Consider the following 18,267-nt stretch of genomic DNA (forward strand, 5'->3'; position numbering starts at 1 on the left):
TATGTGTATGACGCGAATGTACTTTGGAACAGTAGGTAATGCATCAAACTACGTAGTAACTCATTTTCGTAGAAAAGTAATCATTCGTTTTTAGAATTCACTTATCTTGGGAGTTCTTTAATGCGGGACAGAGCTGATTACAGTTCCGATGTACTAGGGGTAATTCTTCGAAAAGGCGTGATAAATGTCAAATAATTTTATTCTAGCGTACCAATTGTACTATTTGATAATGATAACACGATTTAAATTCCAGTTACCACATTATTCACAACAGAATATAAAAAAAACATTGTCACAATGTTAAAAAACTGTCATTTTCCGTTTATCTTTTCTATGGTTTTGTTCCTTAGCTATTAGTTGCTCTTTTTTCTTCAAAATGTTCAGTTCTGCGTTCTTTTCAATCATTTGTGAGTTAATTCGCTTGTAGCCCTCGGAGCCCGCTGAATGTCTGCACAGGGAGCTGTGTAACTTGCTTATTTCCTTTTCAATCTTCTTCGTGTCTTCAGTTATCTTAAATTGTTCTATACTCAAGTCTTTACTCGAAGATTGCTTAATGTCGATTGCAGGCGGCGCTGTTTCGCCTTGTTTAGATTGGTCCCCAAGAGTTTTGTTGATGAAATTAAACACGTTTCTTCTTTCTTTTTCCTGTTCTCGTTCGTAGGCTCTTTTATTGCGTTCCTCTTCTTTTTTTTGTAATCTTTTTAGTCTTTGCTCTACCTGCGTGATTAAAAATTACTATTAGTATTATGTTGAGTCTAGTCTATTTCTAGATTTATTTTAATAACAAAGAGTACGGAATCGGGCCTTAGACTAGAGATTGCCTAAAACATTTGCTATGATAGTGCATGTTACTGACAGATCCTTTGTAGTGAATGTTAACACTTATTAATAAAAACTAACCCCTTATTGATATAATTTTACGTGCCTGATTTAGTTAAATTATGTTTTATCCCTTTATTGCAAATACATAGGTCTAAATGACAGAACGATTCATAGCTAATTCAGGCCAGTAACGCCATTAGTGTCTATTAACGATGACTTCATAAGTTCACCTTGAGAGGATCCTGAGTAGCGAGTTTCTCGGAGAGCGCCATGCAGTGGTCGAGGCTGCGGCCGCGCGGCACGGCGCGCGCCTCCACGGGCCGCACGCGGCCCTCGCCCGCCGCGCCCAGCCCCGCGCCCGGCACGTAGCCCATCGCCAGCATCAGCTTCGACCCTATGCCCTGTTAAACATCGTACGTATATCAAGGACAAATACTGATACTGATACTGATACTAGGGGTAACTCCAGCCAGCAGATCCTGCAGCAAGGACTAGGAAGAGGAGACTACAGGGGGGAGGCGTAGTTGAGGCAAATAGTCCTGTAAGCTCGTATGACTCTGCTGATTCAACCTAAGCGGCATCGAGTCAGTGGAGGTGTCAGCGTCACCTCACACCGGCTAAGCCTCAAACGCGAAATCAAACAAAGTACGCGCGCAAACCAGCTTATTACGCAACAACCCCTGCCACCCCTCCGTAGGCGCCCGCAGCCTGCCCGAGACACCGGAGCACCCAGTAGATAGGACTGGAGTGTAGGGTTTGCAGTCAGGATAGTAGGAGAGACGGGAAATTTTGAGCCGACCCGAATACAGGCATCGTGAAGTCAGCATGGGGTAGATAGATACTATACTTGGTGTGTAATAAATACTTGGTTGTGAGGGAATATGACTGCTTTTTCTTCCTGTCTTCTTCATGTCTTCTTCTTCATCTTGTCTTTATTACGTAATCTCTGATCTAATCAAAGCGTGCTAGGTCACTTGGGGCTCCGTATTAGATATCCTACCGCTAGTGCCGCCACCGTTTTCCGTTTCCTCTGGCTCTGATTCCGTGTCCGTTTCCGGTTGTTTGTATTTTTTTTTCCGCTTGTTTTTTTTAGGCTGCTTCTGTTTTCAGATATGTACTCCAAATAGGATCGGGGTCGGTTAGTAAGTATAGTGTCGAATGTCGTTAAGTGAGTCCTCCCACGTATATATCGGGCGTCCCTCCTTCCTCTCTTTCTCTTTATATTCCAGAGCTGCGTGGAGTGCTGCGTTTTCTTGCGATAATGAAGAAGGCAGGTAGTGGTCATTAAGTTTCTTGATCGACGACCAAGTATGTGCTTGCGTAGCGTACGGTGAGCTTCGGTAAGGTGGACGAAGGATTTTGTCCTGTTGTATAAGTGTAGTGTAGCACAGGTAGCGCAGCTTGTAGATATAGGAATTTCTAGGGGGACCTTTTTTTTTCCCAGGAGGCACGAGTAAGTAATATCTACCGGTTGGTATAATGGTTGACGTTTGTTATATTATTACTCAGTAGGCACAAAAAGAAAATCACAACTTGCGAGGTCCTTTACTTTATATAAAATAATAATAAAGATAGATAGTAGTTTAATCACGCTAGGACATACAAAACTGGATTTTAGCACTGCACAACACAGACACTTCTAACACAATAAAACCGCAAAAACACAGAGTTTGCACATCAGCATATTACATATTTACTTCGGGCATGAGAAAATTGCACTATCACTTTGATTAAAAAAAACACAAACGAAACAATTCAATAAAAATTACAGAAATATATATTAATAGAGTTTCACTTGAATTGATTGTTAAACTTGAATATTATGCCAACCCATGACACCCTCTTCCCGTTCCGGTATCTTAACTTCATATTTCTCAATGCAAATATTCCATTTACGGTTATACTTGGTACGAGGGGTGTTTAAAATATTCTCGGTATGAGAATGAAAACAAACAAGTACGAAAAGTTTGATATTTTTATTTTTCAATATACTCCCCCCCTATGTTCATACACTTAAAAGATCGATCAATTATTTTTTTTAATCCCTCGTAAAAATATTTTTTATCTTTCGTGTAAAAATGCTCCTCCACTGCCGCCTTCAATGCTTCATCGTCAGAAAATTTATTTCCACGCAGATCCTTTTTAAGATTGGGGAGCAAAAAGAAGTCGCTGGGGGCTAAGTCCGGACTATACGGTGGGTGAGTAACAGTTTTAAACCCACATTCAACAATAGTTGCCTTGGCAATATGAGCAGTATGGACGGGGGCGTTGTCATGCAGAAGCAGAATACCTTTGGTTAACTTTCCTCGCCTCTTTTCTTTAATTACATCCTTTAATTGACGTAGAATGTTAGCGTAGTACTGTCCTGTGATATTTACACCTTTTTCTTTATAATCGATTAGAAATACTCCTTCACAATCCCAAAATATCGTGGCCATGACCTTGAGTCTGGCATCTTTCTTACTCAATTACCTCTATCCTAACCCAGTCCAGTTGTTAGGAATAAAATAAAGTTGCCGCTATAGGTATACAGTAGGCACATGAGACCGCCACGACATTATCTGAAGTAACAACTTCCACCAACCAAACTCGTGCGAAGGAAAAAAAATTGTGTACAAGCAGCGTCCCTCGTGAGTCGTGACGCATGTTAATTTAGAACAAATTTGGAATGGTATTGTAACGACGAAATTAACATAGAGTTCGTTTTATCAACTTGCATCTTTCGGTACTTATACTAGTATGTAGTTGCCTGTTTTGGGGCAAGATTGAAGGTAATCGTCTACATTTGCTCGTAAAGAGACAGCAACATACAGGTACTCAACATAGTTCAAGTATTGCTTGTACTGCTACCCTGCTTAAAACAGACAATGCAATTATACAGAGATTCAATCCACATGAGCATGTTATTTGGAGGTAAAATGGAAATCTCTCACCAGGTAACTCGTACTCATGTCTCGACTTCGCTGAGGTTTACTTCGGCGTATGCGCAGTGATTTTACACATTTTAAAATAATAAAAAATACGTTAAACCGGCATTTCTCGGGATGAGATATTTTAATAGTAATGAATAGAATCATAGAATCGAAACCGAAACACACAAAACGCGCGCGGTCATTTATATACAAAAAAAAAGGCACAGTTCGGCCCGGCCCGCACATCTGGCGACAAAATGGTATAGCGTACACCCTTGTAAAACACCCCGGGACGCGTCCGACCTCGGTGACGGTCAAAACAAAACTCCCGTACGTATATCAAGGACAAATGCTTATTTACACGGTATGAGCTGCTCATACGATTATTGCCATATAGGATATAGGTAAGTTTTTTGTCAATAATCTCATTTTTGACCCAAGTTATTGCCGCCGATTGCATTTTTTTTCGACAAGACTGCTCGAAACAGCATAGATTGTGTTGTCCGTCCTCATTAGGGGAATCGTGTTTTCTAATAAACCAATTCATTTCTGTATAAGTTAGTAAGGTGTATTAGGGTAATTCCATAAGAAAAAACCCTTATAAAGTGGTGGATAATTCCGTAAAGGGTCTTTGATTACAACAGAATAAGAGTGATTGTAAAATGATTTTCGGGATCACCCAATTCCCGAAATCACCCGAATACACCTTATATAATATTGTTGTCCTACTTATTTTCCAATTTTTGATCTGTGTGATAGTTTTATATTACTTACTTTTGATTTGATTACCTAAATGGAATAAGTTTTTGGCAAAAAATTAATTTTTGGGTCAAGCTTTTATCGCTGACTGTACTTTTCTTACGACAGACAACTAATAGGGTTATTCCCACTAGTTACCACCAAGTTGTTACCAGTGGTAACTACTGGGAATTTTTTTCCCACCTTTTACCACTGGTAACTACTGGGAAAAATTATTCCCAGTAGTTACCACCAAATTTTTTGGTAGAGTTACTAATAAAACAGCATAAATAGTATAGTATAAATATAGAGTGATTTAATAAATAGTTATAAGTCGATTAGTGTTTTAGTAAACTGCCATAAGAGTGACCAAACATATTGAAACAGTTTAAGCGGTACGAGTACAAAAACTATAATATATGTAAGGATAAATTTAACAATCCATTTAGATTATTTTTCAAGTGATTTTATTAGGTAATTCAAAATCACTCTATATTTATACTATACAATTTATGCCATTTTATATTAGTATTTAACTCTAGTAAAATTTTGGTGGTAACTACTGGGAATAAAAATTCCCACTAGTTACCACCAAACCGAGTTGGTGGTAACTACTGGGAATAATTTTTTCCAGTAGTTACCAGTGGTAAAAGGTGGGAAAAAAATTCCCAGTAGTTACCACTGGTAACAACTTGGTGGTAACTAGTGGGAATAACCCAACTAATACTCATCGAGACAATTCTAAAAACCCCTAACACAATTAGGTTGCGTTGTTTCATCACAGAGTTAAGCACAATAAAACTGTTAACGGTTAACCGGAAGAGATCCCATACAGGGATGGATAAGTCGCCTTTGTTGTATTTAATTTACTCTGTAACTGTGTTTCTCGTGTTTTTATTTCTATGTGTAATAAATTATAATATATGGGAGACCGAGCTTTGCTCGGAAAACATATAAAATCTCAAAAATTAACGTTTTCCCAGAGATAAGACCTAGCTAGATCGATTTTTCGCCCCGAAAACCCCCATATACCAAATTTCATCGAAATCGTTAGAGCCGTTCCGAGATCCCCGAAATATATATATAAATAAATAAATATACAAGAATTGCTCGTATAAAGGTATTAGATAGATACATACATACAAAACTGTGACAAAGACTAAAAGTAGGGGAATCAGTAGAACTACAACATTAATGTTCAGTGTTATCACTGTACATGCGTTTCGGAATCTAATTAGTTGCGCGTACATGTCGTACATGCTAGACGTGATTATAATCCGTATTAGAGTCGCACGTACTTCACGTCTTATCGAACAGCAACTCTAACGGCGGAAACAAGATAATCAACGATATAAAACTACTGCAGAGGCAGGAGAGTTATAGACGCATCATAGACTCCTGAGAACGAGGGTCAACATAATCATTAACGGTGTACTTTACTTGTAATATATTCACATTCTTAACGCAACTGCTGTTTACCGTGCTGCCGTGCTGCTCACCACCAGATCACCTACAGCTAATAATGTACCGGCTAACTGGCTGCTACATTAAATGGTCCTTCGAACCTCTCCGTGTCCTGCGGCTTCAACAAAAGGTATTTAGTGTTTTTGTTACTTTATTGCGATAGCGAATCGGTTTACTGGCTTCCCACAAGCGGGTTCCACCAGTGAATTGAGAAAGCGCATATATCGTATTTAGAGTGCAAAAGCATTAGTTACCTGTGGACAAGGGACATCGGACTGAACCAGCGCAACTACAGTCGTCGGAGATACAACGAACCAAGCCGCAACTTCAACTAACTACAACTTCAAGCAACTTCAACTAACTACAACTTCAAGCAACTAACTACAACTTCAAGCAACTTCAACTAACTACAACTTCAAGCAACTAACTACAACTTCAAGCAACTTCAACTAACTACAGCTACAAGTAACTAACTACAACTACAAGCAACTAACTACAACTGCAACTTCAAGCAACTGAACTAACTTCAACTTCAAAACGTCAACTAAACTTCAACTTAAACTAACTACAAGGAACTTTAGCTTCAAGCAACAACTCAACTCAACTAACTTTAACTTCAAAAGTCAACTGGGCTTCAACTTAAACTAACTTCAGGCAAACTACTACTTGCTACATCAACTTACTTCAAGCAGCGTCAACTTTAAGCGTCTGCAATTATTACTACTACAATGAATCAACTAACTTCAAACAACTTCAAGAGTCTTCAACTACTATAACTAGCACAACTATAACTAACTTCAAACAACTTCAAGCAAACTACGACAACTACAATGAGCATCAAGAAACTTCAAGCGTCTAACACTACAACTGAACTTCGAGCGTCTACAAACTTATACTACCTACTACAATTAATTAAAAACGAGCAGATCCGGCAGCAAGTAAAGTACAGTACAAGCAGCTACAAGTAACATCAAGTATCAGGTGGCAATTTTGACAAACTTAAAGAATTATGAGCGCTCTCGAGCAGCAAAAGGGCAGTTTCGGAAACACAAAGACCTTCTGAACAAGTTACAAAAAGTATGGCGCATCCAGGAAGAATCAAAAGTACTTAAATAGGCGGCTGACAGCACTGGCAGATTTATGGGAAGATTTTAGGCATCGACATCGGGCCATGTCTAAAGTCGACATCAATGAAATTTCGCAAAAAATAGGAGTTAGAAGATCACCTCAGCATCTTGAAGTCGAAATGGGAACCCATTGACAAGCACCATTGGGAGTTAGATGCCATCTTGAAAGGCACTAACGAGCACTATTACAGTCTGTTCGTTAACATGGAGCACAAGTACGACGAGCTGAAAAGGAGACTGAATAGTAAGATCTGGTCGGTGGCTCATTATCAATATTCGGCCCCGAGGTCATTTAAAGACCTTTTCCTGGAAACTATTCATAACACTCCTGCTATTGACATGGCTCAAAAGATGCAGCATTTGAAAACTAAACTACGAGGCGACGCTGAGAGACTACTGCAGCATTTAACTATAAGCGCCGAGATAGTTCTTTCTCATGGGAGCTACCCAACGTTATGACAACAAGCGCCTGTAATTTACTTAATATGTCAACGCCATGCTGAATCTATCTGTCATTCATCATCCGGATGCGCACTGCTTGAAAAAGATGCATGATGTAATATTGGATTATGCCTCTAAAACTTGACTCACCCTCCTTCTATAATTACTTAAAGGAGGTTCAGAACCAGAGAGGATAATTGGTTCTAGCCAATTTCTTCTCTTTCTTGGAAAGTCGATTCATGGCATATGAAACTGTGAAAAATCAGAAGAAAGAAGAACTAGCAGAAGCCATCAACATCCAGCAAGCAAACTACATTTATTCGGTTTTTGCGACGCAGGCGAGAAGGCTTACTCATGCGTCGTGTACACGAAAGTACTTAACGAACAAGGTGAAACGATATCACCCTAGTCGCGGCGAAAACAAGAGTCGCGCCCTTGGTTAATAAGAAATCCTTGCAGAAATTGGAGTTGGCCGGCGCTTTGCTCTTATCGCAGCTGGTCAGGAAGATAAGGGACGCATTGACCGGATATTCCGTAACTATACATGCGTGGTGTGACTCACAGGTAGCTTTGGCCTAGATACAAGGGGATACTTCGAGGTGGGAAAAATATGTAGCAAATCGTGTTGTAAAAATTAAGGAGATAATTCCAGCCGAGCGATGGAGCTACGTTAAGTCCGAGCAAAATGCAGCGGATTGCGCATCACGGGGACTTTACCCTAACAAACTTATTAACTTTCAACTTTGGTGGGACGGACCCGGATTCTTGAGGACATTCGACGGGGAAGGTGAAAGAGAAGTTCCGTTAACATTGTTTACAACGAACGTATGCACTATAGAAGAAACAAAGAGGGAACATAGTAAATATATTACAAATGAATTGTTGCGTAAGTATAGTTCATTTAGCCGTGTTGTAAGGGTTCATTGCACGGGTATTACGTTTCATAACAGCAGCTAGCAAAATAAAGCCTGACGCTGCATACCTAACTACGAGCGAGCTGGCAAAGGCGACTGAACTCATTATAAAATGTGCGCAGCGCATTGATTTTGAAGACGAATATAAACAACTATTGAAGAAACAATTGATTACGAAGCAATCGAGTCTGGTCAAGCTTAATCCATACATGGATGATAAGGGGATCGTCAGGCTTGGAGGTCGTCTAAACAAGTCGAACTTGCCTCCCGGAATGAAGAATCCGATTATTTTGTCTAACAAGGGGCGAATTACAGAATTAATCATTGATCAAGCTCATGGAGTGACACTTCATGGAGGAGCACGGTTAACTTTATTTCATATCAGACAACGATATTGGATCATAAGTGGGAACCGGACTGTAAAGGCACGGTTACGACACTGTGTGACGTGCCATCGGTTTAAATCTAAGGAAAACTATCAACTTATGGCCGACTTACCGAAGCAGCGGGTCACCCCTTCGAGGCCGTTTACGCACACCGGCGTCGATTTCACGGGGTCCGTAGAGATAAAACTAAATAAAGGAAGAGGAGTGAAGACGTCTAAAGGATATGTTGCTATATTTGTATGCATGACTGTTAAAGCCGTGCACATTGAACTGGTCTCCGACTTGAGTACCGACGCCTTCCTCGCTGCCTTTCGGAGATTTTGTGCACGACGTGGGGTACCGCAGCACATGTATTCTGACTGGGGAACGAATTTCATCGGGTCAGCCAGGAAACTGAAGAATGAATACGAGGGTTTCCAGCCTCTATTACCGCCCGAGTTCTTTGACGAGATGGGAAAAATGGAGGTGGAGATTTTAATGCTCCTGCCTGGCCTACAGCCGGCGGTCTCTGGGAAAGGGCTGTAAGGTCAATGAAGCATCACTTAAAACGAGTATTAGGAGATCAAAAACTAACGTACGAGCAGTTTTCTACTCTTCTAACCAGTATTGAAGCCTGTATGAACTCACAGCCGCTATGTCCCTTAACCGAGGACCCGGAGGAATTTTACAACTGTCTCACCCCCGGTCATTTTTAACCGGGAGTCCAACTTTGTCGCTGCCGTTGTCGGACCACAGTGACAAAAAGAAACTATTGATTTGCGGTGTCGATGGCAACTTATCGAGCACATGCACTAGCACTTCTGGAAGGCCTGGGCGAATGAATACTTATCGCATCTTCAAACCAGGAGCAAATGGAATCAACCGACCAAGAACTTGAAGAAAGGTGATGTGGTCCTAATAAAGGATGATAATCTGCCGCCCGGTAAATGGGCAATGGGGCGAATATTGGAGACTCACGCAGGCAGTGACGGCCGCGTAAGAGTGACAACTATAAAGACGAAGTCAGAGATCACGAAGCGTCCCATAGTCAAGCTATCACCGCTACCTATAGAATCTAACTGCGAGGGTGATAAGCAATCAGAAAACAAAGAAGCGGAACTTGGTACGAGAGAGTCAGCTCGTCATTAAAGCAAGCCCGCGAAACGAACTTTGATGACACTGTTGACATCGCTAGCAGTAATGTGTGCTATAACGAATGAGACACACGCCGCCGCCGCCGGGGGTACGACGGCACCGGTTCGGATTACAACGTTTGAACCGGAGCGCCCCATTTATTATGATGCAATGGGTCAACTACAGATAATACACGACGAATGGACTCTTCTCATGTATTATAACTTAAGTAGCTATTAGCAAGCTGTCAGTCGGGTAGAGGGCTACCTGCACGAAACCAATAAACTATGCCAGAAAACTGACCCTCGCTATTGCAAAGCTACGATGGAGCAATTATACCATGTTTTAATGTTTTTTTAATGTTGACGGGGTGGGTTACGCAGCCAGCAGTTTGTTCGGGATCTTGGATCAGAGATTCGCGGACAAGTATCAGAAGGATATAGAGGCTGTACAGGACAACGAGAACTACCTACTCGCGCTTATTCAAAATCAGACGTCTATAGTGGAGCTCGGGAACGCTGTCTTGAAGAAGTCTGAAGAGAACATCAAGCAGCATTTCCTCATGATTGATGACTTCATGAATAGCACCAATTTGAACTTTGCGAAGGTCGAGTCTACATTAGGTATAGTGATGGCAACAAGTTATTTCAATTCGGCGTCATTAGGCACGCATCTACTAATAAACAAATAAAAGGGTGTTCAAGAAATGATGTTCAATACACTAACGAACATCTACAAAGGACACATCGACGTGCTTCTCGTCACGCCGGTCGACTTAGTGAAGCAACTCACAGCAATCGCCGGTAGACTACCGCGGTTGCTATCTCCTAACAACATACACATAAACATAAAGGAAGATATCAAGGATTTTTATAAGCTACTTTACGTCAAGGCGAGGGTGACAGGTAAGTAGTTGTTTTCTATTCGAAATTCACGTGCCACTCATCTCTGACGAAGATTTCGCATTCTTTCAAGTTATACCATTACCAGTGAAAACTACGGCGGGGACTGCAATTATGAAAACTACTTCGAAATACATTGGCGTAAACTTCAGAAAAAACATTTATGTTACCTTGACCGAGGAACTATTAAAGCACTGCATATAGCAAAAGCCAGACAGCTACGTTTGCAATAAGAATCAACCTGTCTAGAACTTAAACAATAACAATGTCTCGTGCGAAGCAAAACTGTTGGGACGGCACTATGCCACACCGTGTGATATAATAAACACGTCATGCGAGGACAAGTAGATTGAACTTCATGCGGCAAACGCTTGGCTTGCAGTTTGTTGCGACACCTGCTCACGACGAGTAATATGTACGGACGAAGTTACCACTCACACGATGACATCGTCGGGGATTATTACGTTGCCGCAAGGATGTGTGCTGCAACCTTACGATCCACTCCCAGAACCAGTTTTATAGCAAAGTTAAGATCGACTACGGCATCAACGTACCGGTCTTTAACGCTAAATCTTCGATAAATTGGATCGTAAATCTAACTTCCTACAAAATATCCACCGCCGCTTTCGATGACGCAGCAGAAGCGGAAATCGATCGGAAGCTAACCCTGCAGCATAAGCAGGAGCAAGCCCTGCCATCAACTATCTCCAGCCATGATATGCATCAATATGCTATTAGCTACCTGCTGTTAGAAGTAGCTATAGTCTCAGTCGCCGTGTGGGCTGGGAAGCGACATTTCCCGAAGCTATATGCGAAACGTACGTCACGGAGTCAATGCTCGCTCAAGTCAATTAAGCGACGTCAGGAGGACATAGAAATGCAGCCGACTCCGGCAGCAAGGAATCTGCAACGTGGGAAGGAGTCACAGTCGTCAGCCGGTGGAGAGGAACAGCGGCATCGGGACGACGCCGCAGCTGACGACATTGCCTTCGAATTTGATCGATAACTCAATTTTACTTTTAACTTAACTTACTTTGTAATGACTCTCTTTCTCAGTTAACAATCTTATCTTCGTTAGGGGTTGCCAATATGTACAGTCTTATCACTGTACATGCGTTTCGGAATCTAATTAGTTACGCGGACATGTCGTACATGCTAGACGTGATTATAATCCGTATTAGAGTCGCACGTACTTCACGTCTTATCGAACAGCAACTCTAACGGCGGAAACAAGATAATCAACGATATAAAACTACTGCAGAGGCAGGAGAGTTATAGACGCATCATAGACTCCTGAGAACGAGGGTCAACATAATCATTAACGGTGTACTTTACTTGTAATATATTCACATTCTTAACGCAACTGCTGTTTACCGTGCTGCTCACCACCAGATCACCTACCGCTAATAATGTACCGGCTAACTGGCTGCTACAATTAATATAGGTACTGGATTATACATTTGTTTATTACAAATCACGTTTCCCCTAATGAGGTCGCCACTGGACAGTTGACTTCAAAAATATCCTGAACATGTACTTTTAACGTCTTCATAATAGAGGCTGTTATTTGTGAATAACTTTTGGTCACTCCGATTTATCTGATGGCGACTATACCTGCTACTCCCAATTTATTTAATAAGAGTATCTTGCTCGGAAAGAAGTACAAATGTTTAATTTACTTACTCTAGTATGTCGTTCCCATTCGCCCATGGCTGGCGCGTTGTTTTCTAGACTCTTTTCCACCAAGAGCGCTCTAGTGGTGTCATCCGGCCGCGGCGCCTTGCTCTCGGGATACTCCGTGTCGCTCAGGCTTTCGTCAGAGTCCGAGTCTGAATCATCCACTGAAAATGTTAAAGACCCCCATGGTTAAGGGTTAACCCATCCAACATCCCGTTTTTAATTTTTCACGGACTCACCACTGTAAATACAGTAATAATCATAGCCAGTGGGGCCATTGGAGGTCCCTAAAAGCCTTAGCCTAGCCTAAAAAATTAAATGCGTTAGTATATACCTACGTGTCCTTAGAAGGACCTTAGCGCTTCCCCGTTTCATTGGGAAGGCCGGTAAAAACTAAACATAGATAGAGCTCTCGACTATTACCATTATACGTAGCTCTGCTCTTACCGTTCAAAGGGAACATCTCTTCGAAATTGACCAAAAACTCGTCGCCACACTTCCTCTTTTCTCCAGTTTTGACACCACTCTCAAATTTCACCATACATGTCTTATTCTCTTCGTCGACGCTTTTCACAACAGCTCTGTGCCATAAGTGGTATTTCTCACTCGACTTCTTTGTTAAACTCGTGTCCTGTACATGTATACACGTTATAAGTATGTATTAGGATTTAGGATCACGATTGTTTGACTGTTTGTTTCATCACCAAGTTATGTAATATGAGGATGGAAGTATACAAACCTCACCATCCGGTGGCTTCAACTTTAAAAGGACCCTGCTGCCAACTTTTATGCCATCAAAATCTGGTTCAATTGCCTCTTTCAAATTGGATAAGTGTACAATTGATCCATGAGAATATCTGGAAATTAAATTATTTACTGCTATAAAGGGTATCAACGAGAAATTAGCTGTACTGTTTTTTTCATCTATCACTGACTCACCTACATTGTTCATCATCGAATCGGCATTCGCCGTCTAGATAGAACGGGCACGGCAGCATCTCAGCGTGAGTGGGATGCGTGAACAACACGCGCACCTGGCGAATAAGTGTTTAGCACTTTAGACAGTTTTGTAAGGAGGGCAATACAGAGATTTTCATAAAATCGCGATTTTTGAATGAACAGTGCTGCTAGCAAAAATGCTTAGTGATTCAGTTCCCTGCTTGTCTTGAATAAATTATTAATACTAGTGCGAAAAAACAAACCTGAAGATCATTAAACTGGTCCTCGTTTAGTCTTGGCTCCACTGAGCTGACCATTGCATTGTGAAGGCTGGGTTGTCCGCCCCATTTGTGTGTGTGGTACACTGCACACTTCATCCCAAGTAACGTTGCTAATTCATCCTGTAAACAATTGGGTTCATTGCAGCATGTTGTAATTTGATAACTATAGAATAGAGACGAGTATGCTGCCTGTTATGCTTTCTGTTGAGCCGCAATAGTAGCAAGTAGGGTGTGTCAGAGAGTGCACTAATAACAAAGGTGTTCTATTTAAATGTTTTAGATAGAATTATAGCTTGTCACACTACTCACAGTCAAACAATCTGAATTCTGGGCCATTTTGTACCATATCATAGTGAACATGACTACTTATTGTTTTTCCAAAAGGCTCAACTGTCGTTGCAATTTAATACAAAGTGGCCCAGAAACAAGATTACATTAGATAAATACAAACATAAAAATACCTTCTAAGTATAAGAAGCTCCTGCTGTCTAGCATTTTTAACTAATAACAACAATAAAATAATCTATCTATCTAATACCTTTAAACGAGCAATTCTTGTTTATATATTTATTATATATGTCACCGTAAAATTGTAAACACTCGTCATATTATAATCTCGCTAGTTACATTATAAACTGACGGTAGGGAGATTATAATCTAACCTAACCTAACCTACGTTAGATTATAAACTAACGGGTTTACAATCTTACGGTGTCATATATATATTTCTGGGATCTCGGAAACGACTCTTACGATTTCAATGAAATTTACTATATGGGGGTTTTGGGGGGCGAAAAATCGATCTAGCTAGGTCTTATCTCTGGGGAAACGCGCATTTTTGAGTTTTTATATGTTTTCCGAGCAAAGCAAAGCAATTCCCAGATATTACTTATTTAACAAGGTAATGTAATAAGCCTTTGGATACTGAAGCCTAATTACCTCAATATCACTTTCATCACTGTCTTTTGATGTAACAGCATCCTTAGAGCTCCCAGGTTTTTCTTGTGAAGTATCTTCTTCATAAGCACCACTTGCTGCCATTTCTTTCTGTAATTTTTTTAAAACACATATATAAGAACCTAGAAATCCTAATGCCAGTGTTGGTTTGTATTGTAAGCAAGCAGCACGAACATCTAAGAAGGACTAATATCTCGAATAGCCTCGGGAGCCTGAAAAGTAAGTAAGTTGAAAACTTGAGTTTCAACTTAATTATATGAGTGAAAAACACAGTTGACTGTTAATGCCGAGGAGCCCGAGGACTCAAAGGACTTGAGGTCCATTGTACAATTACGATAGCTACCCATTAGAGTTGAGGTATTGCTTACAACTAAGTCAGCGGGAAGCTAAAGATAATCTAGATAAAAGTAAGATAATTAGGAAACAATATTACGATAGGCAAATTAACCCTGTATCTTATTGCGCAGGTGATTTAGTGTTGTTAAGAAATCCTTTAAACGACAAGACACAAAGTGTGTACTTAGGTCCATATACTGTAATAAGCGATCTGGGCACAAATGTAAAGATAAAAATAAACAATAAGGATGAAATTGTTCACAAAAACCGAACAAAATTGTTTAAAACCTAATTTAGATTTACATGTATTACCTACTCCTAAATGCATAAGTATAACTATATTAACTAAGGCTTAGTCATAAGATTAACTTACTGTTTGTTTACATTGTGTCACAAGCATTCATTGACAAACTGATGATGTGTGTATGTTTAATTAATTGTATTTAGTTACTTAGTAATTAGTACCTACTTAATGATCTTATATGTCGTAACAAAAAAAAGGATTATTGTAAATTCTTTTTTTTTTCTATTAATTGGGGAGGTGTAGTGTGGAGTATGTTCCCCTCCACTGTTTGTTACGTTACTATATAAGCATGTACCCATCTTAATTAGACAGTGTTATAATAAACCTCTTACCGACAATAACGTGTGTTTTGCTTACACATCTCCCACATCACAGTCTTAACCAACACTAATTACGTGTTGGTGAATATAAAATTATGATTTTTTTATTTTTTTATTTAGGTAAACAAACAGTCACTACAAGAAAGGCTTAAATATAAAGTATTTTTAACACTATATACAGTATGTGTAACCAACACCATTCACCACTTATTACAATTAGGTACTTTGATTATTCGGAGCTTGATTGAGAAGCTTTTTAGGCCAGAAATACTCAACTTGCTTAGTAAAGTAAATTTGCAAGTGCATAAATATGTCAGTGACTGGTATGATCCACCTCTGCCTAAAATTTCCTATCTAACCTTACCCACTGTAAAAAAAAATTGCTAGAGCCTCTGTGGAAAGAGAAGAGTCGTGGAATGTATGGAGCCTAATACATTTCAAAACTCTTCTCTTTGTCTCTCTAAGACTCCTCAAGCCACATTTCTACTGTTTCATCCTAGCAGGTAATCTTACCATGAATAGGGAATATTCATCATCTAGACCACATTTTTCATTCTGCTGTTCAGGTTGTGTTGAGATGCTTGTTTCCTTGGCAATTATGGCATCTAAGCTTTCCTGAGTGAGCTGTATTAATTGATGCAAGTCAGACTGCAGAGCCAGAAGTGATTCTTTTTCACTATCTGTTGCTTCTAATAAAGCTGTATTGACCATAGTTAACTGCAATATAAGATTAAATATGAAATAAGCCACAGTAAAATGCTCACTAACAATAAGCTTAAAAATTTAATTATACATTTATTGAGTCTTCTATTCAGTATTCAGTTTGATTGCAGATATATTAAGAAATCAGTAAAGGATTTCTGAAACGTTTAATATATCTTTTATAATACTTACTTGCTCATTGTATTGAGTAAGAGAACTTTTTAATTCCTCCATAGTTTGATGTGGAATGATCAGTTTCCAACAATACTTTATTTATTCAAATTATTTTACGACACAAACCAGATAGCTAATAGCTAAAATATGAAAATCAGGAAAATGAAAATAGAGAAAACAAAAGTAAAAGAAGTAATAATAGGATAAGTAGTAAAATGTTATTTGATCTGGCGGCTAGGGTCTATAACAGAAATGATGTCGAAACGGTTACAAAACACTCCCAATTTTTGCACTATTTGGAATACAATATTAATTAGCTCATTGTAAAGTAAATTAAACTATACAATGGTCGGTAAGTAACATAGATAGTAAGTAACATCCGTCTGATCCGTCCATCATTGTCAAATTTGTCAGTTTGACATATCCGCAGAATGTTAAAGGTGCGTTCAAAGACATCAAAATAATACCACAGCTTTATTTTGACATGACGCGGTCCGGTACCGCCGTCTGTAAATACCATAAAAGGTAGCATCCTATAGAAGTGGTCTACGCGTGCCTCCGTGAGGGACAAAACATACGCAATGCGACGCTATGATTGGTCGAATTTATTTGCCATAATCCGTACTAAATTATGGTGGGGAATAAAAAAAATGTGAGACTGTGACAAGGACAAACAATAATAGCGCTTTCGCTGCTACTCCTACTGAAAGATACATAAGACTATCCCGTTCTGTCAGTTATCACCACCACTCATGCCCAATCCAGTTTAATACTAGATTCATGATGGATTGGGTATGAGCCGTATGAGTGGCGGGGAGGGCAATTTTTTTTAATTCCCCTTATTGGTGGGCAACAATTAACCTGACCAATCATTTTGTCGCATTGCGTGTTTCACAATTTGCTTAACCCCTCGTTTCCCAGGACCTCTCAAATCCATACAATTCGGACTCATATTGGAGCCACTGGGAAATGAGAGGTGAGACGCAATGCGTATTGGACTAAGATATTGACCAGATGGAATACCACCCTAATGCTCTGGTTTCCTAGGATAGCAGTGCGGTCATATAGCGGCCGTCTCCATACAAATACTACGACATCCATATTTAACAGTATTATTTTGTATGGAGACGGTCGCTATATGACGGCACCGCTATCCTAGGAAAACCGATCTTTACTGACGCGGGCCTCTTGAGAATTTCATGTGGACTCTTCTTTTTACGAACAGACTCTAAAACCTATTAAATGTAAGACATCTCTATTCAACCTAATATTTATGTCCTGGATTTGTACTAGAATTTATTGATATAATAACAATTTGAATGAAACAAAATGAATTTTTTTGTTAGGTTCATACCTAAACATAAAACATATACTTGGTCAACCAGATCTTGACAGTAGAAAAAGGCGGCAAATTTTAAAAATGTAAGCGCGAAGGGATATCGTAGCATAGAAAATTTGAATTTCGCGCCTTTTTTTACTGTCAAGATTTGGTTGACCAGCTATATAAAAATTACAGTTTATTACTTTAAATAGCCTGTAATAATCAATAAAAATCTTGAATACATGTTATTCCTTAGCCTAGACTTAAAATACTTATTGCTTACAGTTTCAGTGCTGCACTTCCCTATCTTTGAATTATTTTGAACTGTATTATTTATAATCTCATTCGGTCACCTTACTGTGTCATTGTCATGTGGCACACCATGAGTTTTTTCTGTGTGAGTATTTTTCCCATAAGATGGGGATGAAATCTGAAAG

General features: G+C 39.7%; 1 protein-coding gene across 1 annotated transcript; it reads right to left on the reverse strand.

Annotated features, from left to right (window-relative positions):
• Positions 1-213: 213 nt before the first annotated feature.
• LOC134661102 (zinc finger CCCH-type with G patch domain-containing protein) lies at positions 214-16,761 on the reverse strand. The gene is made up of 10 exons (XM_063517045.1): positions 16,528-16,761; positions 16,147-16,350; positions 14,656-14,763; positions 13,699-13,836; positions 13,436-13,530; positions 13,236-13,353; positions 12,944-13,127; positions 12,503-12,660; positions 1,053-1,223; positions 214-717 (listed from the first exon to the last, which is right to left on the reverse strand). The coding sequence occupies exons 1-10, from the start codon at positions 16,567-16,569 to the stop codon at positions 301-303; spliced, it is 1,635 nt and encodes a 544-aa protein (XP_063373115.1). The 5' UTR covers positions 16,570-16,761; the 3' UTR covers positions 214-300.
• Between the last annotated feature and the right edge of the window lie 1,506 nt (positions 16,762-18,267).

Source organism: Cydia amplana, chromosome Z (genome assembly GCF_948474715.1).
Source record: "Cydia amplana chromosome Z, ilCydAmpl1.1, whole genome shotgun sequence".
Classification (NCBI taxonomy): Eukaryota; Metazoa; Arthropoda; class Insecta; order Lepidoptera; family Tortricidae; genus Cydia; species Cydia amplana.